This window comes from Pungitius pungitius, chromosome 14 (genome assembly GCF_949316345.1).
Source record: "Pungitius pungitius chromosome 14, fPunPun2.1, whole genome shotgun sequence".
In the NCBI taxonomy this organism is placed as follows: Eukaryota; Metazoa; Chordata; class Actinopteri; order Perciformes; family Gasterosteidae; genus Pungitius; species Pungitius pungitius.
In genome coordinates, this window is record NC_084913.1 from 13228228 (window position 1) to 13251002 (window position 22775).

The following is a 22775-nucleotide window of genomic DNA, read 5'->3' on the forward strand; positions in this document are numbered from 1 at the left end:
TTATATCAATGATTTACACCTACAGGTTGTTTTTAGAGCTGATGGAAATCCTTATTATGAAAAGCCACATAGAAGAACAGGATTAGTGTCTTTTTAAAGAGAAAATCACTTTTTTTAAATTTATTGATGAGTAGAGTTGTGTGATGTGTGTTTTTTGTGCAATCATCTCATGATCAGAACCAGGTTTATGCTGAGAGTCTGTTACCATTACATCATCCCCCCCCCCCCCCTGCTTATTGCACTAAAGTCTTCTGCTGTTCTTCGCCTTCAGGCAGGAGTCAAAGTTGGCGGGGAGGCGAGGCAGGAGCACGTCACTGAAGGAGCGCCAGCCCAGCAGGCCGCAGAACGAGCGGGCCAACAGCCTGGACAACGAGCGGTCCCTGGACACGCGCTGCCACCTGCAGGTAGGAGGAGAGAGCTGCAGAGTCCACGGGACGTCCTTTAGATTCCTCTCGGAAACAACTCGGCCTCTTTTACGTTTTTTTTTTGTTCACTTCTTCTTCACAATCTTAGCAGACGTGTTTTATGGGTCCTGATTTCAACCCTGCCTAGATTCCAAGAAAGACCGTGTATGACCAACTCAACCACATCCTGGTGTCCGACAGCCACCTCCCTGACAGCATCATCCTCATCAACACGTCGGACTGGCAGGGCCAGGTGAGAAACGCCTGCACGAGGAGCTTTGATCTTGACACTTAACGTTCATCATTTACTGGAAAGGCTGTGGAATAGGAACATATTAACAACATCAAAACTACAATAAATATATTCCATCTTTAAAGTGCAACCCCACATGTGGCTCTTCCTCTCCTTCCGTCCCAGTACGTCTCAGATATGCTGCAAAACCACCACCTCCCCGTGGTGTGCACCTGCACCACGGCCGACATCCAAGCTGCGTTCAACACTATTGTCTCCCGCATACAGAGATTGTAAGTCGACCCCTCGCACGCTGGCTCTGTTCGTTTGTCTTTCGCCATCCTATGTTCACACATCACAGCGAAAAAGCTGTGGCGCTATTGATTGTGAAACAGTACGCCGTCTATTTATTTTCCCTCCTAGTTGCAACTGTAACTCCCAGACTCCCATTCCCATAAAGATCGCGGTGGCCGGAGCGCAGCACTACCTCAGTGCAGTTCTGAGGCTTTTTGTGGACCACCTTTCCCATAAGACCCCTGACTGGCTGGGCTACATGAGGTTCCTCATCATCCCCCTCGGTTAGTAGCAGCAGTAATGCTGCGTTTCTGTTGTTGTTGGATCTAAATGCGCTCTATGATTGTGATTAATGAGGTGATGGTGGAGACTTCTGGCTGTCTTTCTAACAGTGTCAGTGCAAAAATAATGTACCACCATCTGCTACTGTTTGTCTTTGATCGGTTAAGGTGCACATCCAGTCTCCAAATATCTCGGCACTATTGACTATCGATACAACAGTTTGTTCCAAGACGCCGCTTGGAGGGACCTGTTTCACAAGCCAGAGGCTCCGGTTATTGGTGAGCTCTCAGCTTTCTCACCTTTCTAACCAGTCCACGTTTAATAAGGTCTAAAAGGAGCAGTGTGTAGGATTTACTGGCATCTAGCGGTGAGGTTGCAGATTCCAACCCCTTGAATACCCTCCCATCCCTTTGTGATGGCCCCAGAACTATGATGTTCATTTAATATATTAGGGTCCCATTTAGAGCTTAATGCACCATGAATACACCTTCACAGGCTGCCAAAAAGCCAAAATAAAGACTTCAAAACCTGTGTGCAAACCAACCTTTCTTACATAGAGTAAAGGCGCTCTCTGGAAGGTGCTTTATCCGTTCTGGGCGACTGTAGAAACATGGAGGGGCAACAGGGGGGGCTCTGTGAAGCAGACTGGCTCCTTGGGTTAGGGACAAACGCCTCACTTAGTTTCAGGGGATTAAACTTGAAAACATAGTAATTCCAAACATCATTTCTGCCCAAATCCTGCACACGATTCCTCTAAGATATCACTAACAATCGGTCTATTTTGAATATTTGACCATTGAGAAATGAGTTGATGTTGACAGGAGCTCATTGATCCCTCTGTGCGTCCTGTGCAGCCCAGCAGAACCCCGACGTGGTGTCCAGGGTGACTCAGTACATGGTGGGAGCCAACGGAGCCCACCAGCTTCCCATCGCGGAGGCCATGCTCACCTACAAACAGAAGAGGTGTGTTTTCTTCCCTCGTTTAGTTGCGTTTTACACCGAGCTGTAGTTGGAATTCAAGTGTTTTTAGTGAACTACAAAAAAGTTGAATTTAAGTAAAGGGTTTTGTCTCACGGGAAAGGCTAAGGGGAATGGGTTTAACTGTTGTAAAACTCTTAACAATTCACCTGATATGTTAGCTGGCTTCCCAAATTATGTTTTTTTGCTAGGATTATAAAATTCATGCATAATCACAAGTCAAGAAGAAAAGAAATCACGCCACGTTTGCTTGATCAGCAGGATTTGAATTGTGTTACAATTTTTACATTTCGACAGGATAGATGGGTCCTGTCCAATTGAATGACCTATGTTGCTACTGGTAACAACGAGTAGCAACAGAATATAACAGAAACAACTGCTGTTGGAATAATTGATATAATCTAAAATATTCTGTTTGTTAATTTAATTCAAACCCCTTTTGAGAAACAAACTGGGGGTTAAAGTTCAATTAATGTTGTGACGTTTGTGTGTGAGAGGTTTGTGTGTGTGTGTGTGTGTGTGTGTGTGTGTGTGTGTGTGTGTGTGTGTGTGTGTATAACTTGATTTTTGAAAATATTTTTGTTGTACCTTTTCTTTTCTTTCTTTGAAGGAAAAAGAGCTTTCATTTTGATTTTGCAGTAAGGTATTGTGGTCGGTTGAGTTTCTCTTGTAGCCTGGTGATTAGTGTGCTTTGTGTTTGTTTTTCCCTTGAACGTTTCTTGGAGCTTGCCACTTTAACAGCTCCATCCAGCGCACAGATCACAGTTGTAAATAACACACGCACACAGTTTGAGATTTCTTGAACCAACTAAAACTGCATCGAGTTTTTAACAATTCGTTTTACTAAAGCAATCCAGCTCTTTCCCCTTTGTCCAGTTGAAATTGTGTAAGGCTCATCAATATATTATGTTGAATGAATAAAGTAAACATGATTGGTCAGTACGAGTTTAAATATATTAAAATCCAAGTCAATGCCCGCCCTTCTAGATAATCAGGGTTAAAGTGTTGTTTTTTTTAAAGTGTAGATGTGTATACATCTGCCTTTGTAGTTTTGTGTGAATCCCTGCCCACTTTAGATTTAGGATTATTTCTTTTTTTTGAACGCGTCTTCAAAATAGTTCGGAGCCAAGCTAGCTGTTTCCCTCTGCTCCCAGTCTTTACGCTAAGCTAAGGTAACCAGCTCCTGGCTGTATGCATTCACCAGGCAGACAGCGAGAGTGATGAAGGTATTCTGTGTAAACCCCTGAAAGAAATCAAACTAACTCACAGTGAAGAGAGCAAATACGCAGTTTCCCAAAACGTTGAATGAATAATTCCTCTTATTGCGTCATGCAGAGGTTTTTTAGCACATTTTCTAGAATCAATTCATCGTTTGGGCCCTGTTTTTGTTATTCTTGTCTCTAATGGACAACAGAGAAAGACGATCCTGACGTTGTATTGATGAGGTTGTGGGGAGTAAAATGTGCTGATAAAGTGGCAAGAGACCAAATAAATCAGCGCTCTGTTCCCTGTCCCTTCCTTCCTGCTGCTGCTTCTCCACAATGTCATTGTGCTTTTGGCCAACTGTCTGTCTGCTGTTGTTCAGTTAGAAGTAGAAAAGCTGCACAGCATCTATGAAATGACAACGTCAAATAGTGATTAACGCTTTTATTTCTGATCGAATGACAAGCTTGAACATAAAGATAAACATTTAAGGAACGTGTTTGTTTTCTGTCCTCAGTTATTTTATCCTTAATGTCTCCTTCTAGCAAGTGGCATCAACTTTTTTTTGTTGTTTAAATCAATTAGAAGAGCTTTCAAGCAGGTACTGATGTTGCCACCATGACAACAAGGCCTCCCTTATCAAAGAGTTATGTCAAAGATAATGATAACATCAACACACAGTCGCTATAATGCAAACATTGAAATAATTCTAACACCATTTATCCTGTTCTCTAACTGGAACCCGCACGTGTTCGTAGTTTGAAATCCATCTCTATGGGTCGACATGCATGTGCATCTTTAAAAGACCCCTCCCACATCAAGGGTAACACGTGGCTTAACCACGTCAGACAGAAGTCATGTGTGTGTTCAGTCTTAATCCATCCCTCCAAGGCCCCATGGACATTTAACACTCGCATACCAGGCAGACATCTGGCTTCCTCTCTCTGGCTGTGCCGAAAAACCGATTTTTTTTTTTCAGCCCAGATGTTGTTGTTGTGTTCGGGAAGCAGAGACGTGATGCGCAAACTGTGACCCACTGCAGGCTGTCTCCTCTCTTTCTCTCTCTGTAGTCTGTCTGTTTCCTCCCTGGGGGGGCGATGGCAGGTTTCTTCAAGGCAAGAGCAACAACCTTTCACCTCATGTAGCGCCTTTGCATTTAGAGAACAAACCATAGAACCATTCTTCTAGCTATTTTTCCGGTTTTTGCCAGGAAAATAGTTGACGGAAGGCTTGTAAGTGTAAGTGGAGCCGGAGAAGTTGCGCCTTTTTAGGTTGATGCTCTTCCTTCTCGCCCACTTCTTTTTAGTGTAGTTGTCTCCCATAGTAGACTCCCCCCCCCCCCCCCTTGAATGCCCTTCTGGTTTTGTTGGATCCAACGTGCGTTTTGCAACAGCTGGATGGCTTAGTCGGAGGCCCCCGAATCGGACACTTGCTTGCATGTTTTGCTCTTGGCTTCCAGCAAGGGAGCGATCGCTCTTCTAGTGGATGGTTAGCGCTCAGCAGCGAGTTCAGCATGCTACGTTGATTCCGTTTGGACTGTGAAAGCTTTTGCAGACTTTCGATGCCGTGGGAAACTACAGTATTTCCCTTTGTAAAATCAGCATCATCGCACTAATTGCTAGAGCTCAATTTTGCTCACTGTAGATTTCTTTGAATAATCTTTAATGATCTTTTACTTCTCACAATCGTCTGGGAATTCTTGTAGGAGTCAGTCCTCTGTAATTACTTTTTAACCATTTCAATTTGTGGCCGTCACAGCACACTGACTCTTTTCTTGTATCCTTGTCACGTGATCTCTCTCTCTCTCTCTTTCGGCCTCTGCTGCCTCTCCACAGTCCGGATGAAGACTCGTGTCAGAAATTCATCCCCTTCGTTGGGGTAAGTAGCGTCTTTGTGTGTCCTAACTAGTAACTGTGTGTTGATTTATTTGAGCTCATGTTTGACACCAATGAAACGGTTCAGATTTTCAGGTAATCGTGTTTAATCCTTTGAATTCTACAGATGGTAAAAGTTGGCCTTGTGGAGCAAACGTCTGCAACATCAGGCAAGCAAGAAGTTTATAGATCTTTTACATAAAAAAAAAAGTAAATTGTCCAAATTGTGCAACAATGATTCTGCAAAACAACATTGGGTGTTTCTCCCCCCCCCCACAGGAGACTCTGACGATGCAGCCCCTCTGGCCTCCTCGCTGCTCTCCTCCACCCCTCCACAAGTATCACCGGCTCTCAAAGAGGCGTCGCCCACACCGCCCTCCTCTCCCTCCGTCACCACCAGCCTCTGTGCTTACAGGTATGCCGGGAAGACTGAAGAGTTTTGACCAAAATAGAGAAAACAGGTAGTCAATTTTAAAGTGAAGTATGTCATGATTTTTTATTTGGGCATTAATAAAAAGTTTAAATTTACTTTGCAGGCTGAAGGGTAAAAACAGTGCTCACCTCCCTGTCTGTCGTAGTTCTGTAGGTCAGGGGGAGCTGATGGGGCTTCAGGTGGACTACTGGGCGGCTGCAACAGAGAGGAAGAAGGACATGGAGAAGCGCGACTCCTCCTCCAAAAACACTCTGAAGTGCAATTTCCGCTCGCTGCAGGTCAGCCGGCTGCCACTGGGGGGCGCAGAGCCGAGCCCCCAGCCCACCATGTCCATGACTGTGGTGACCAAGGAGAAGAATAAGAAGGGTAGGCTAGGCACACCTGTGTTGGGCGATTTGTTAGGTATCTGATCGAATCTCTTGACCGTCCGGCCTCAAACGATCTCCGTGGTTCTCTCCTGCCAGTCATGTTCCTGCCCAAAAAGAGCAAAGACAAGGAGGTGGAGTCCAAGAGTCAAGTGATCGAGGGCATCAGCCGGCTCATCTGCACTGCCAAGCACCAGCAGACCATGCTGAGAGGTAAAGCGCCCTGTCCTGACACGTCCTCCTCCTCTCCTCAGCACCTACATCCTCGCACTGAGCTCACCGGGTTTATTCTGCTCAGTTCAGTCCGCAGTGTCCCTGACGATCACTCAACGATGATTCTCACACAGTAATACTGAAGAAAGCTGAGAAACTGTAAAATGAGAACATATTGCTGTTATAGTAATCAGCCTCGTGGATAGCTCTGTAATTCAAAGTCATTTAAAATAAAATGACATCTTGCTCCGAAGCTCAAATACTAACTGACTGATGTTAGTATTTTTTTTCATATGACATATGTTGTTTTTCTGACCTTTATTTATTCATCATCGTTGCCAATGTTACTTATATTTAATCATTCAAAATATTTATTTTCTATTGTAGCTATCCTTTTTAAAACTACATTTTTCTTATAATTATATTCCAGATACTTTTAATCATTAATTATTTCTTGCAATTCTTATAAATTAAAACAGACTGCAGGGGTGGGAACAGAATGTAGATATTTACTTCACGTACACACACAGATAACAAATAAATTAGAGATTGCATACCTGAATGTAAATGTATTTTTAAGTGTACTTATTTGTATAATTTCCCAGTAAAAATTCTCTTCATACTTAAAACTAAGAAACTACTGGTTTAGTTTGGCAACAGAAAAGAAAATCAACAACTCTTAATGAAATGATTTATTCTTCATTTAAGCCATACAAGTAAGTAAATAATGTATGCATAACCCACATTGCTCCCAATAGACCACATAGCATAAAAGATCAATATAAAAACTTCATATTTCCTGACTTATATGTGCAATAAATATATTGTATTCTAGCTTTCTAAGTTTACTTATTTATTATACCTTTTAGTGGTTCATTGTGTGTTGTACGTGTTTTTTCCACATAGATGGAGTAATCGAGGATTATCTTATTTTATCCAAGTAACCCCAAATTCTCTAATCGTATGAAATACAATGTTTTTGTTAGATAAATATGGATTCCTAATCAGCTCATTTTAAAGAAAAGATAAATCAACCGATCAATCACGCTGCTTGCATCCCAAAACGTACGGAATGTGATATTCAGTTGGGTGGACCATTAAACATGAGACCTGTCATGAAAGCTCCCCTCTCCTCCTCTGCAGTACTGATTGACGGCGTGGAATGGAACGACGTCAAGTTCTTCCAGCTGGCGGCTCAGTGGTCCTCGCACGTCAAACACTTCCCCATCGGGATCTTTGGGCACACGACGAGCCCCTACTAGCAGCCCCCCCCTCCCCTGTGCCAACTGCTTTTAACCTCTCCCACCTACTCCTCCCCCGCACACTTCTTCTATTCTGCTAGTGTAATTTGAGCTCATGCTTTCACCTGTTGCATTTGTCGGAGTTATTTAATATTTTGCGTGTTATTTTTTATAAATTTCTATTTATGGATAATTTTCTCGAGGCAAAGCTTCCAAGAAAAAATATCCTGCTGATGTTTTATAAACATTTGAGAAAAACAAAACAAATTAAATAATGATTAGACATTACTTCTAATATTTAACATGCTTGTATGAGTTCCCATGTGTCTCTATCTCCCTCTAATATATATATATATATATATATATATATATATATATATATATATATATAATGACATCATGATGTGATGTCAAAGATGATGAAGACATTTTACATTTTTTAATTGGGAAACCGTTGTCGATTCATTGTTTCAATCCCGAAAGAAACAAGAGTTCTCAACTATGTGCAATAGACTGAAAGCCGCGTGAATGTGATTCTTAATAAGTGATTCTTAAAGATCACCTGGCACTGATGAGGATTACACACAGCTCTCAGATGTGATTTTCAACCCTCTTCTCTCTAGTTTCTCCTCCTTGTTTGAGGTTTGAACGGTTTTGCTCCAAAGGGACATATGGGAATATAGAATCAAGAAATTTATTAACAGCACAAAATTACAAAAAAAACTACCTTTGGTCTTCTGGGCAGAATGAACATGTTTGTTGCATCACTTTCTTTCTGAGAGTTTGATGAGGAATAAATATGTGGCAAAGGCAGCGGTCGCTTAGCATAAAGGCTGGAAACCAGGCTCTGTCCAAAGATAATACAAATAATAAAAACCTACCAGCACTTCTTAAGCTCATTATTAACATGGGTGGTCTTTTGAGTTTGAGTGTAAAATGACAAGTTGTGGATTTGTGGTGGGATTCAAAAGAAAATAGTCATGCAACCCTCCCACCCCCTCAAAAAAACCAACTTGTCATCGTATTCACTCCAGTAACAAGAAAAGAGAAGAATCGCACAAAACGACAGTATTACGTTATTCATACATTTTCTGTATTATCCACAATAATCATATGGTCATTGTGTACTATTTTTGGCCGTGATAGTCATGTGGTGTGAACCAGACAGCCCTCCTGTGGACCTCCTCCCCGCTGTCCAGGCTTCGTTCTCACAAGCTAGCGATCCACCCACCAGCATCTGTAAAGCTCACTCACCAACACTCCCTTGTGTTCAAATAAAGAGTTTGGGTTTTACACCGAGCCAGGCTAGCTGCTGCGCCAGGTTGCCAGTCCTTGTGCTAAGCTAAGCTAATCAGCTGGTAGCTGTAGATTCATGTAGCTACGAGAAATCCTCCCATCTAACTCTATAAGAAAGTGAATATATGTTTTACTCGACATGTCTGTTCCTTTTAAGGCTTGTTTTATGAGATGACACACAATTATCTTTTTTTTCTTTTCCCCTGCTGTGTTTATTTTATAAAGCACTCTTTGTCCTCTAGCCTCACACTCCTTGGACACACTCCATATCTTTTGCTAAAAAGCATATGTTACTTTTGCCAAAGGAATACTTGTCAACTGCAGCTCACTCATTACCTGTGTGGTATTATAGAAGACTCCATCATGTAGAGGTGAATGTATTGAAGGTACCTTAATGTAAAGCACTTTTTAAATGTTTGTCCATGATAGACTAGGGTGTTAAACATACCTGCAGTTCCGGCTGCCTTTGGTTCACACGCGCACATAGACGGACACTGTGTCAGCCGTTATATCTGAGCTAAACCACAGCACAAACAGCGGTGACATGGCGTAGTTTATATGCAAAGCAAACCAAGCGCCTGTATCCTCTCAGTGCTGTGGAACATCACTTCATGCCCAGCAGGAGACCTCCTTGGATTTACATTTTGGTTTAATATTCAGTAAAGTTATGTGTATGTGAAAAGTTGTTGCCAGTAGATTTTATTCAATTGTTTAACTTTTAAGTGTTTTGCTTTGTAAAATGTCTTTTAAAAGCACTTGCATCATGACTTTGCTAATTTCTTAATAAGTGCCTAAATTGCTTAATTTTGACAAATCAACATAAATAATTTGTTCTTTGCTTACATGGTGCTGATTCTGGTTAGACAACTAAATAGAGTGCATTGATTTTGCTGTATAATGTTACGGAAAATCACAATTGGCACTCAAACGTGGGTTTAAATCAATTACAAGAAGACTACAGCCCAGTCGTGTTGAGCAGACATTTGTTTAAAATGTTTTAGATGTTACTGTTTTTCATGTTGTCTCAGAGAAAGGCTTGCTCAAAATGAAGTCCCCTAAAGACTACCACTGTAATCCCAAAACTTGGAGTAATAAAACTACTATACACACTAAAATGTTCTGGGTTTTTTTTCCCCCCCAAGACTTCAAAGCAAAATATTCTATAGACAAACAAGACCAAAATAGACATTTTGGGAGGTGTGAGACCGGTCACATCTGGACACTTGCCATAACTGATGGAATTCTGCAGCAGGACAACGATCCAAAGCCCCACAGGGTAATCTGTGAGTGGCTCAGGAAGCTAGATGAAGGTTTTCAAGAGGCTCAGCAAATGCCCGGACTGGAATCCACTTAAAAAAGCCATTTATGCTCAAAGAGCATCCAATGTGGCTAAAATGTAAAACAATCTGCAAAGATGAGTGGGCAAAAAAGCGATGTCATCACACCTGCTTGGTGGCAGTTGTTGCTGCTGGGGGGGCACAACCAGTTAATAGAGTTGGGGGTTATTACTTTTTCACATGGGCCATGTAGCTATGGAAAGCATTCTTCTACTAATAAATTAAATCATCATGGTTCTTAAAACAGAGATATATATTAACCTCATTATACAAGTAAAACTAAAATGGGAATTTAAGTTATGCAAAAACATTACATGGTTCAAGCTTTACAATTGTGAAGATTTGCTCATTTTAAATTAGTTTTTATATTTTCTGTACAAGCTGGACAAAACAAACTCACTTTGGGTCAAGGGGTAATTGTGACGACATTTGTCAATATGGTGAGAGGTTTCTTGCAAACCAAGCAAAATAACCAGAATACATAATGAGAATTATAATTAGTTACTGCCCTATACTAACTACTTTTAGAAAAGAGACAGAAACGAATGCATGACTAATGTAATTATATCATGAAACCCCTTTACTTGAAATACTGCAAGTTAACTTCCCTGCTACTTACAAAGTAATAAATGCAGTACATTAGTTTATTAGTACATTAATATAGTATATTAGCACTTTTACTTAAGGATCTAAATACCACACCATAGATTTACCGGTGGTTTTTACCATTTAATGTAAGTACTTGGCATGACTTCATTGAAAGGTAAGGCGTACGAAGGGAGTGTTCTATCTGATGAGAGAGAGAGAGGGGGGGGGGAGAAAGAGAGAGAGAGAGAGGGAGTGAGAGAGAGAGAGAGAGAGAGAGAGAGAGAGAGACATACATTCTCCACCGGAGCAGGAAGCTGCTCCTGGGACTGCCGAGGAGACCGAGAGGAGGTACGAAAACAACGTCGACATCTGCGGGGTTTCCACCATAATGTAACCCCGCCGGAGCATCAGCAGCCGCGCGCCACATCGACCCCACAGCGACGCGACGCGACGCGATGCCGAGGGCGCGGTGGTGAAAAGCCAAAAACCGAGCCGCGTTGTGTCCGTCTTGTTGTCGGACGGTGACCATGAAGGAGCTGAAGGGCTGCGGTATGCGCTGCTCTGTGGGCTTTCTGTCCCGCAGAGAGCTGACCGGGCAGCCGCTCATGAAGGAGGAATTCCAGAGGCGCAGGATGGCCGGCTGCACCAGCCTCTACAAGAAGGACATGCTCGGCCACTTCGGATGTGTCAACGCCATTGAGTTCTCCAACAACGGCGGAGAATGGCTCGTGTCCGGTAAGTTGACAACACCCCCCTTCCTCCTCCTCCTCCTCCTCCACTCTCCCTTTAGCTGTGACTGTTGTAATGTGTTAGCATGCTAACGCTAGCTTAGCCCCGGCAGTCAGCTGAAACCCCCTGTGGGCTAGCTAAGTTAGCCTAGCCTTCTTTTGCTAGCTCGCTAACGTCAAACAAGCCGAACACGCCAGCAGCTCGCAGGGGACCCGGATCTGTCCCTTATGTCAGTCCTCGTCATTGTGTCCCCTAAAGTGGACATACACCACCACCCCCCCCCCTTCATCATGGCTGCTAGTCTGATACCTCAAAGCTATTTAACGTGATGTCCCGGGAGGATTAAAGACCATCTTCTGGCCTACTGTAACAACCTGAGGCTCGCCGTTTTTTGCCGACTTTGCACAACTGAGCCGAAGATAACTTTCTAAATGTCATTTGATGCGCTTGACTCCACTTGAGAGGATTAGATGAACAGTTTAGCAACAGTTTAGCTGTGGCTCATCAGCTCTGACCCCCTTGATGACAGAAAGATAAATGTTGTTCGTGGCAAGTTGAGTATAATTATTAACTCTGCAAATCAGGAGGTCGCTTTAAATGTGCATCCTACAATTTTGCCTTTGTGCGTTGAATGCAAAATGCCTTCCTTGCAGATTGTTGTATGGGCTGCAACTAACTAAATAAAGCAATTCTTAATTAATTTATTATCGTTTATTTTACGAAATGTCTTTTTTTCTTCAACAGATATTCTTAAATCTTTAAAAGATATTCAGTTTATAGCAGTTTTAAAAGAAATCCCTTGTATTATCACCTTGAAGAAGTACTCTGTTAAAAGTGAAAATCATACAATCAAAATTCGACTGAAGCAAAGAAACCAAACTTCATTATGCAGAGTAGCCAATTTGACTCAGACCAGATCAAACAAATTTGATTTTATTCATTTGTTCCCTTGGAGACTAACAAAATAAATCATTATTTCCCTAAATCTTCCTTTTTTGGGGTGAATTACATTACACTAAATTAATTAATTAATGAATAATTAGGACGACGGGAGGCAGCCGCTGTACTGTGTCCTTTGTTGTGTCTGGTCTCCAGGAGGAGACGACCGCCGGGTGCTGCTGTGGAACATGGAACAAGCCATCCACGCTCGATCCAAGCCTTTGAAACTGAAGGGCGAGCACCTGTCCAACATCTTCTGTCTGGCCTTTGACAGCACCAACAGAAAGGTCTTCTCCGGGGGTAAGAGCAACAGAAATAAACTCTCACGGCGGCGAGGCTCATCCCTCCTCTTTGCCCTTTGACCTGTGCAGGGGTTTTTGTGGCTTCTCGCTGGTAGGTAAAAAGAGGATCAGATTTTATCTGAGGGTACTACGTTCAGTGGAACTCACTTAGGATTGGAAATCAATAAATACATATATACGGGACCAGAAATCAAAAAGCAAAAGATTCCGTTGGGTAAAGATGTTCAAATGCTAATTGATTGTGCACTAAGTGCTTGTAGAAATATTTTGTAGTAGCTACTTTATTGCACATGTTGTTCATTGGGAAAATCTCAATTTTCTAACCTGCTTGACTTGGGAACTTGTGTTGTGGAGTCATGTGATGAATGCTGCTCACTGTGTATCGGCCCTGCAAATAATCCGGATCTATTTGATATAAAATGAAGCAACAGCATTGAAATCAGACCCGAAGGCCAAAATAGTTTTCCACCTCAACAGAACAAGTTCATTTATTTTATTTTTTTACCTTTCACTTCTTAAGCACTTTCTCTGCTTGTTGTTTTGCAGGAAACGACGAGCAGGTGATTCTTCACGACGTGGAGAGGTGAGTAAAATAACCCCCGATGGGACTCGCATTGACACAAGCGCATCGAATGTGAATCGCTCACAGAGCGTAAATGCAAATGCGCTCTTCCTACAGAAGGGAGACTCTGAACGTGTTCCTGCACATCGACGCCGTGTACAGTCTGTCCGTCAGTCCGGTCAACGACAACGTGTTCGCCAGCTCATCCGACGACGGGCGCGTTCTCATCTGGGACACCCGCGAGCCGCCGAGTACAGGTGAGCGGAGGAGGCGGCGCGGGGAAACGAAACCGATAAAAACACCGGTTTCAAAGTGATCACGTCCACATACAACAAGCTAATCCTTCATTTGTCGTACTGTGGGAAGTTTGTTACTCGCATTTCAAGTTGTGGGTGGGAGCAATGGACGCAATTGGCTTGTTTCATTGGTACAAATGACGGGCATCTTCTCTGATGTCGTCCTGTTGTAAATATGCTCTTTGTATGCACTCAGAAGGTATTTTAAGGGACTGCTGCACTGAAAAGCGTGATAAGTACCTCATGGTGGGACTAAGTGCGACCTGTTGACTTTAAAAATGCAGGGGATCTTCTTGCATGACGTCCACATCTTTCTATTTTTGAAGCCTTGCTTGTGACCGAGTTGGCCTAATCATACATTCAGCGTTATTCCATGTCTGTCCACTCACAAGAATAAACAAGCCGAGCCGCTAGCGTGTGTGGTGATGGTTATCCTGTTCTTCATCGTAGCTTCATCACGGTGTGTTTGCTTTCTAACATTTGCCTCAGCGTGGGAGTGAGTGGATAAAAAGACAAAGGTGTTAATCCCTTTAATTCATGGAGCCCCTTATCTCTTCCCGTAGAGCCGTTCTGCCTGGCCAGCTACCCCTCGGCCTTCCACAGTGTGATGTTTAACCCGGTGGAGCCCAGGCTCATCGCCACAGCCAACTCCAAGGAGGGGGTTGGATTATGGGACATTCGTAAGCCGCGCAGGTTGGACCTTTTTCCTCATCCATTAAGTTCAAACTTCAACATTGTGTTTCCTTGTGGGGAAATTAACTTTTAATTCAGCATCAGTGAGAAATATTACAACAATGATTAGTTACTGAAGCAGTTAAACCATTTACTTGGAATCAAATCGAAATAGAAAGTAATTTTGATGTTGAATTAATTGAATATCTCTTCACTTTAGTAGTTTGGTAAGGGCCAAAGAAACTCTATCTATTTTAGTAATTTCAGGCACATTACTATCAACTCGTGTCACGTTTAATCAAGACTCTTTTAATCCATTTTACTGCATATTTTAATGCCCATTAAAATGTATTTAATTTAAATTATGGACAAATTGGTTTATAGTCCCCATCTGCTCTTGTGATGCCTGTTAGTCCACCGGGTGGCGCTATGGTCTCATTGTTAAACTTATTGCCACTTGTCCTCTGCCAAATACGCAACATTTCCCTTTTTTCCCAGTGAAATGAGTGAGAAAACCCTCGCACTAAGTGTGTGTTGACACATATTCAGGCGTGTTTGGTTTTTGAGGTGTGACAGTTGCATCCATAACAATATTTCATGTTCAAGAAAAGCGTTTTCTTGTTAACTCTGCATGTGTAGCAACACCGTCTCTATGGACACGTTTGCAAATATGAACATGGCATTCAGATATCAGTTGAGTAAAGAACTCAACTGCAGTGGAGGTTAGAGCCGTGACTCATCTCCTCCTCTGAAGTCGAATTGATATTTTCCCCAAAAGGAGGATTGTTGCCGTCACGTCTCAGCCAGCTCCGCTAATGTCTTTCCTCCCAGCTCGTTGCTTCGTTACGGAGGCAGCATGTCCCTGCAGAGCGCCATGAGCGTTCGCTTCAACAGCACGGGCACCCAGCTGCTGGCGCTGCGTCGCCGCCTGCCGCCCGTCCTCTACGAGCTGCACTCGCGCCTGCCCAGCTTCCAGTTCGACAACCAGGGCTACTTCAACTCCTGCACCATGAAGAGCTGCTGCTTCGCCGGGGACAAGGATCAGGTGGGTCCTCACTTACTGCTAGAGGAGACGACAAATAAAAATGTATTTGAACACCGCATCTCCGTAGTCACAGGGGAGAGATGTGCATTTATACCTATGTGATACCACTCTGATTCTCAAAAACATCACAAACAAAACAGGATCAATAGAAGGATGTATTAGATCCTTTTCGGTGTTGGAGGAACACCAGAAGCCCCGGAACTCAGCCAGCAGGCCTCCTCAGACATGACATCACTCTGCAGCCATGTTATGTTGGCATTATCCTTAGGTGTCAGAGGAGCTTACGAAGACTTTATAAAATGATGTGTCTCGAAAGGAGGTTGATTAAAGGTTACATGGAGGCAGCTGGTTTGAAAGGCCCTAATGCATTTAAATTACAAATGAATGGTAAAGTAATTGTGTCTGACTTAAAGATGAAAACTAAGCCTTGTATATGTTTCCCTGCTGATAATGTTCGACCTGTTATGATGAAGCTTTGGGGTGTAGTTATCAGGATCACTTGGGATTTGATAATGAAAGCCAATCAATAGTCTAACTTACTAATGTGACGGCTGAATCCTCAAAGAGGTTTACGAATAATGAATGAAAATGAGACCGATCTCGGTTCTTCATTGAGCAGTATAACACGCTTTGAAGTGTGTTATACTGGCGCGTATCATTTAATACGAGCCAAGTACGATGTCAAAAAATCAATAAAGGCCTTGATTAAAAAGGCGACCAGATGGTTTTGATTGTTTAAACTGAGGCCTCTATCCCAGGAACCACAGACAGCAGAGGATTTTCTCAAAACCATGTGAACGAAGAGGCGCGGGGCGGCAACCGACCAACCACACACGAGCGATGGGAAGGTGGGCGGGAGGGAGTTGTGGGTGTAACATTCCTGCCTGGCGTCTCCTCTGGGAACCTGAGGCAGAGCACACCGGTGTACTGTTCTCATTCGCCCCGGAGCCACAATCGCATGAGTCACTATCAGACGCCTTTTTCATCAGCAACACATACAGGATCGCTCTTTCACTCCCAGAAAAATAGACCATGGAAAAGTAAAAAAAAAAAAAACCCACCAAAACCAGAGGAATGTTTACGGAAAGGAAATCGAAGACATGTGTTTCGATCGTTGGCAGACAACAGCGGCACCAAAATAATTAAAAACCTGACGGTGTCAGAAGCAAAGCGGTACGCGTCAAGGCCTTAAAACAAATAAAAGGGTTTCAAAATGTGCTTCCAGATGGTGAAATAAGGCTGCATTTAAATATAAATGAGTGGGGTTTGAATAAAATAGAGTAGAGAAAGAAGAAAACACACTTAGAAGAAGGCACATTCTGATCCTTCACGTTCTGCGACTGAATACGTGCATGCGGATGCGTTTGAAGTCGCCTGCATAGCCAACATCCGAAGTGACTTCCTTCAGCTCAGACTGAACACGTCGCGGTGGGGAAGAGCCTTTGATGTGGCTGTAACATTAATCTCAAGTTGTTGGAGGAAATACCTCGACAGCTGAAGAGTACATTTAGAATATCACATTACAATCAATTGGCCCACATCAGGAGACGTACACGCCTTTTTAACCATATATTTATATGTGCAATATCGAAGGCGATATTGAGTCTCGTAACACAACATCCATTTAATATGATTCCACTAACAACCCCCCAAAGATCAGTTCTACAGAGAACCCTCTGATGGGGAGATGGTTCCACTCAGACCTCAGTAGAGGATTTACCCAGAATTGTTCCACCTTCCCGTGGAACATGAACCCCCCCCAGGTGGGTTTTACAGAGAGCCCCTTTTGAGTTCATAAGGAGTTCCTCCTGAAAGACCAATGTCATGCTCCTCAATCCCAGGCTTTGTGTGTGGCTGTGACAATCACATACAGCCCTTGAAGAACTCTTCTTTAGTCCATACAAATAAATAAAAGGAGGAGGAACCCTTTCAGAAGCCACACTGCAGCCACCTGGTACTCCCAGTATGCAGAATAGCCGCCACCTGCCTTTCAACCCTCCACACTTCACCTCAAGAGGCCTCAAGTGGAACCCCCTGTTTCCAAAGTCTCAGGCGGTTCAGACGAGGAGAGGGAGCTGTGTTCATGTTCCAATGTCACGTCAGCAGTGCGTTTGATCCGCATAATGAGACGAAGGGCTGAGCAGGGAGATCTGCTGGGTGTGTGTGTGTGTTGACACCCCCCCCCCCCCTCACAGTGTGTTTGTGTATCTGATGTCCTCTGCTCTGATGGAGAGTTTAGTCATAAGCAGTGGAAGAGACTTCTCTTATCTATCTCCCTCCCTCAGTATATCCTGTCTGGGTCGGATGACTTCAACCTTTACATGTGGAAAATCCCAAAGGACCCCGAAGCAGGTGAGTTACTGGATCCGTCTGCTCCGACTCCACGTGAATGCTGAGGTGCTCTGATGTTTGCTAGTTCCCATCATTGTTTCCTCGGTTTGTTTTAGTTCACACTGTACATCAGGAGGAGGGTTTGTCAACATGCCTTACAAGCAGATTGCGTTTAGGGGACTTCTGCAAGGTCAAAGCTTTTAGTGGCGTCAGTCAGTCAGGGGAGGCCAAACCAACCCGCTTGACCTTCACTCTCTAGGTTTTATCCCCAGAGAGAATGACGGGCTCTTTTCTGTGGAGCTCCAGCCCCGACTGCAGTCTGTCCTGCGTTGATTTGGTCAGAATATGCCGTCCAGGCCGAGTAACTGTGGGCTTTCTGGAGTGTGACTTTGGTCCTGTGTTGGCTCCACGTAGGCTCACACTTGAAATCCAATTACTCCGTGGAAAGAAAATCCCAAATATTCAACATTCCAAGAATGTGGCCGTTTGTAGCTCTGTAGCACCACCTGACAAATTTATGGATTTTACTTTCCCCGGAGTTACTCACACTGAAAATATGTGCACTGGGCCTATTGGGTGTTGGACTAATGGCCCATAATGAGGATTACTTTACTGCTGAATCTCCCAATCTGTATTTTCTGAAGCGGGTGGAATAACACGGCTGGTGTTTGTTTGGAATGAATCCTTGTCAAGGATGTGTATTTCTGTCACTATGAGCTCATGTGTTTCGTCTGCCACTGCCCCATCAAACTAACGCACATCCTGTTCTCCCTTCAAGGAGGCCCGGGTCGAGTGGTAAACGGGGCGTTCATGGTCCTAAAGGGTCACCGCTCCATTGTGAACCAGGTTCGCTTTAACCCTCACACCTACATGATCTGCTCCTCTGGCGTGGAGAAAGTCATCAAGGTCAGTGAAGGAATACCTTGGTGTGTTTGTAAGGACTCCATGATGGAGTGGTTGACGCTGTGGATACTAAATATAAGATGATAAACGACGAACCACCACTTAAAGCAAATAAAGAGAATAACGTTAAATGGAACATGAGGCCGTAATATTAGCGCTCCAAGCGAAGAAACGTTTAAACCTGTGTTGACTTTAATTTTAAAAACCTTACTTTTCTCACGCTGTCTGTGTGAATACACCTGCATTCACTTCCTGCCTCAAACGCTCTATTTCAGCACCAGTCTTCTTCTTTAAGAGCCTGTCCCAAAGAAGCCCAGTCTGCTCCTATTGGCTTGTTCGAAAAAAGAAAAAAAAGTAGTTGCCGAGCAGTACGCTCCAATTAGCCTGCATGTGATATCTGATCACGTGCTTTACAGTCGAGGCAGCCCACAAAAGACCACCCAAACATACGTGAACAAGCACATATATGATGATATACAGTCCCAGTCAAAGGTTTTCATTAAATTCAATGAGAAAGTGTGTCCAAACCTTTGACTGGTCCTGTAACCCTTTAAAAAGGAGCTGTTGTTTAAATAGAGGAGACGTTTCCATGTAACTGAATCCTCTCCAACGTGGAAATGGCCGTGGAACCTTCCTCCACTGCAACATCAGGGTGACGCAGTGGTTGGAGAAATGGGTCCATCAGTGGACAGACTGTATGTTTGAGTCTTTGTCCACGAGTTGGACGTGCCCTCAAGGGACACATTGATCTGCAGTGACACAGTGACTGACTGAGCCGGAGCGAGGAATGAAAACAAGATGGATTTTCCCCCAATTATCGACTGTCGTCTGTAACGGATGACTTTGGGCGGTGTTTAAAAACTGGGTCATGGGACGATATGAATGGTTCCTCAGATTCAGAGTTTCTGAAACCAGGCCGCACTCTGACATACTGCCAAAACTTTCAAAAGTCAAATTATAAGTTTTATTTAGCGGTCTAAAATTAAAAAAAAGCTGTTTAATTTGATCTGTTGACTTCGTTGACAGGAATCTGCCGTTTTAGAGCGAGTTGTAATAACAATGATAGCAAAGAACAGCTGCTCGCATGCATTTGCAGTTTTATCCATCTTTATGAGTCACTATGTCGGCTTTCTGCTGACCGGATTAATAAACCAGGCAGCAGTGGAAGTTGGCTCAATGTCTCAAGGAAACGTCATTACTCAGTTATTTCTGCTTGAGCTCATTGAACACACGTCCTGAAGTTATACTTATTATTTTCTGTGGCTGGAACTGAGCGCGAGAATAATAACAGTTTGTATGTGTTATCTCTGCAAGGCCTTTGATTAGAACATTAATTAAAATAAAAAATAAAAAGTGTATTTGTGTATATATTCATGCAACTGCAACCCTAATAACAGCAAAGAAGTTTGTGAATCGCTGAATTCTGGTTTTAATGTCCATAATCTTTCAGTCAATCGCCTGTATGACTTTCTAACCGGTGTCCAAACGATCACAGGATGCCGAGAAAGATTTCCAATCAAATATAAAGCATTCGATCATTTGTGCCCACGAGTAAGGACTCGACTCACGGGCACCGGGGTGTTGACCTGTCAAGGTCGTTTACGTTTGAGAAATATATTAAATATATAAGCAAATATATTCCTTTAGATCTGTCAGCACGCTTTAAATGAGTCCTTTCCAATAGACCTTTTTAATAAGATTCATGTTATCAGGTAAAAAGCTTTTGCCGAAGTATAAGATGTACTTCTTTCTTTTTCTGTACATCCCCATCCTTCTCAGATGTGGAGTCCCTACCAGCAGCCTGAGAGTCTCGGTGACTTGGAGGGCGAGGTGGAGGACAAGTCCCGCAGCCTCTACACCCACGAGGAGTACATCAGCCTGGTGCTCAACAGCGGCAGTGGTCTGTCCCACGACTACGTCAGCCAGTCCATCCAGGAGGACCCGCGCATGATGGCCTTCTTTGACTCGCTGGTGCGTCGGGAGATCGAGGGCTGGAGCTCCGACTCGGACAGCGACCTGAGCGAGGAGGCCATCATGCAGCTCCACGCCCGGGGACGCCGCACCACCAGGGCCGCGCCGACACCTCCCGCCCCCGCCGCTCCCGCTCCGCCCAGCGAATCAGACAACGACTCGTCGTCGGAGTCGCTGGCTGGACCCGACGCCCCGGAAAGAGATGGGCAAGCGGGGGAGGAGGAAGAGGAGGAGGAGGAGGACGAGGAGGAGGAGGAGCAGCAGCAGCCGAGGAGACGAAGCCGGCTTCAGCGGCACCAGTCCGGCTTCCTCGTGAACGAGGACTCTGACTCCAGTGAGTTTTGGCTCAACTCCATGCCGCGCCCCCCGAGCCCCAGGGACAACTACATCCTGTCCAGCCCCGCCTCCTCTCCTTCACTTCCTGCCGGAGCCTCCAGCTCCTCCACCACCAGCTCCAGCAGCAGCGGCGGAGAGGAGCGGCGCAGTGCGGTGAGGCGACGCAACGTGGTGAGGCGGCGCCGCATGCACGTCGTCTCCAGAGCCGCGGATCGGCCGGAGTCCGTACAGACCCTGTTTTCAGCCATGGACTCCTGCAGCTACCCGTCGATATCGGTCGACGACCTGTCGTCCTCCTCGTCAGTCGAGGTGCAAAACGCCCTCAAGCCCGGCGACCTCGGAGACGAGGACAAATGCCTCAGCCCTTCTGACTTTGTGTGTCTGAGCCCGGTTGCGTTCCACGAGAGCCGAGAAGATGAGGAGGAGGAGGGCGGCAGGACTGAGCTGGTAAGGCGTCCGGCCGCCTCCCTTCGGTCTCCGGGGGGAGGCGGGGCCGAAGTGGTTGCTGCCAGCTGGGATAGCGGCGAGGCCTGCAGCAGCTCGGTGGCTTTGGACAGTAACTCTCCTAATGGACACAGCCCCGGAGTCAATGGGCACCGCCGGAGCACAGCACCCTGCGCGAGAGAGAACCTGCACATCTCCTCGGAATCAGAGGAAGAGACTGGCGTTGCACCCGAAGGCACCAGGCGGCAGAGAGACAAAGGCCTGGCGACAAGCTCCCTGAAACGGACTCATATGGGATCAGAGGAGGGCGAGTCAGGCTCCTCCCCCTCAGAAAAGAAGTTAAAAACATGATGAAACTGCTCTCTCATCCCGGAAAGACATCATTTGTTGACATCAGTTAGGATGTGAGTATTATTATGGGTTTTTACAACTCAGCCTTTTCATTTTGTGTTTTGTAGTCATGTGACCCGTCATATGAACCCATGCTGATTATGAGCATAAGACCGGAGGAACTGAAAGTGTGGTCAGTTTTTGTTTCTGAACAAATGAATCGGACAATGTCATTGCTCTTTCGGTCAAACAGAAGATGACAATAAAAGACGGAAAACGCAAGTTAAATATTCTTGAGTACAATGGTAGTTTAATTGAAACCTTTATTTTCATGCAGCATTCATGTTTCTTTCTCATGCTCTGGTTGCAAAAAGCTCTGCTTAGGATTTTAAAGTCCTCTAACAACAAAAAAAGGTCTTCTGGAGGACAAAAGCTTTGCAGCATTTAAATTTTGACAGTTTAACACGGAGCCTAAACTTGATTGGCTTTTTTTTTTAAGTGGTTTTAGACCTTGCTTCAGGCTGTCTGAAGAGTTGACTGTGTGAAATCGTAAGTACCATTTGTTTAAGCTGTGCATTGAAATGATGCTTTCAGTGTCCCCACCTATTGTTTTTGTTTGATTATCCAGCTCCTGGGTACCATTACAAGCCAGCGCTCAATATGTTTTCTTGCAATAAAGAATGATTTGTTCTCCGGTGACAATACGGCCTCTTCTTCTGCTCGGGGCTTTGCTGATTCACACTAGACTTTGATGGGTGAAATGTTTACTATTTCTGAATTAGGTCTGTCTGAAGCAGCGGCAACTGCAGATTTGGCTACTTCACTAGCTATTTTGGACAGTTCCCATGGCAACTGGGCTTCAATTCTCAAATGAAAGAAATCTGTTCAGCTGGCCGTAACCTTAAGCAATTTATTGGCTGAACTGAAAGCTGTCTTTGCTTTCATTAAAGAAAAAATAATAAAATGTAAACACTTTACTGACAAATGATGATTCAGATACACCAAATAGTTTATGTTCATCTATAAGGGTAAATGTGTGCATTTATAATTTTCCTAAACCTCTGACAAAAATATGGTGGACGCATTACAAAATGTCACTTAAATACATTTAGAATATGTCATATTTTGAATAATGCAGTTTTTATATTCATGTAAACATTCGAGGGAACATGACG

The 22775-nt window shown here is 44.1% G+C and overlaps 2 protein-coding genes across 4 annotated transcripts in view; both read left to right on the plus strand.

The window, feature by feature from the left end:
- The window catches only part of pacs2 (phosphofurin acidic cluster sorting protein 2), a 39422-nt gene extending 29962 nt beyond the window's left edge, over positions 1-9460 (plus strand). For 2 of the 3 annotated variants that reach the window (XM_037486343.2, XM_062557148.1), the window contains exons 13-25: positions 272-404; positions 553-657; positions 823-929; positions 1060-1214; positions 1380-1490; positions 2067-2175; positions 2801-2833; positions 5229-5271; positions 5395-5437; positions 5547-5682; positions 5846-6066; positions 6165-6278; positions 7422-9460. In XM_037486343.2, the coding sequence (XP_037342240.2) occupies positions 272-404; positions 553-657; positions 823-929; positions 1060-1214; positions 1380-1490; positions 2067-2175; positions 2801-2833; positions 5229-5271; positions 5395-5437; positions 5547-5682; positions 5846-6066; positions 6165-6278; positions 7422-7540 (1429 nt within the window). In that variant the 3' untranslated portion in view covers positions 7541-9460. The remainder of the gene's footprint in view (positions 1-271; positions 405-552; positions 658-822; positions 930-1059; positions 1215-1379; positions 1491-2066; positions 2176-2800; positions 2834-5228; positions 5272-5394; positions 5438-5546; positions 5683-5845; positions 6067-6164; positions 6279-7421) is intronic. The other variant, XM_037486344.2, reaches the window with a different exon arrangement.
- A 1519-nt stretch (positions 9461-10979) lies between these two features.
- Positions 10980-22296, plus strand: dcaf5 (ddb1 and cul4 associated factor 5). Its single transcript, XM_037486347.2, has 9 exons — positions 10980-11475; positions 12565-12708; positions 13257-13293; positions 13390-13529; positions 14132-14261; positions 15072-15285; positions 17571-17637; positions 18395-18522; positions 20299-22296. Exons 1-9 carry the CDS (start codon positions 11268-11270, stop codon positions 21619-21621), a joined length of 2391 nt encoding a protein of 796 aa, XP_037342244.2. The 5' UTR covers positions 10980-11267; the 3' UTR covers positions 21622-22296.
- The last annotated feature ends 479 nt before the right edge of the window (positions 22297-22775 follow it).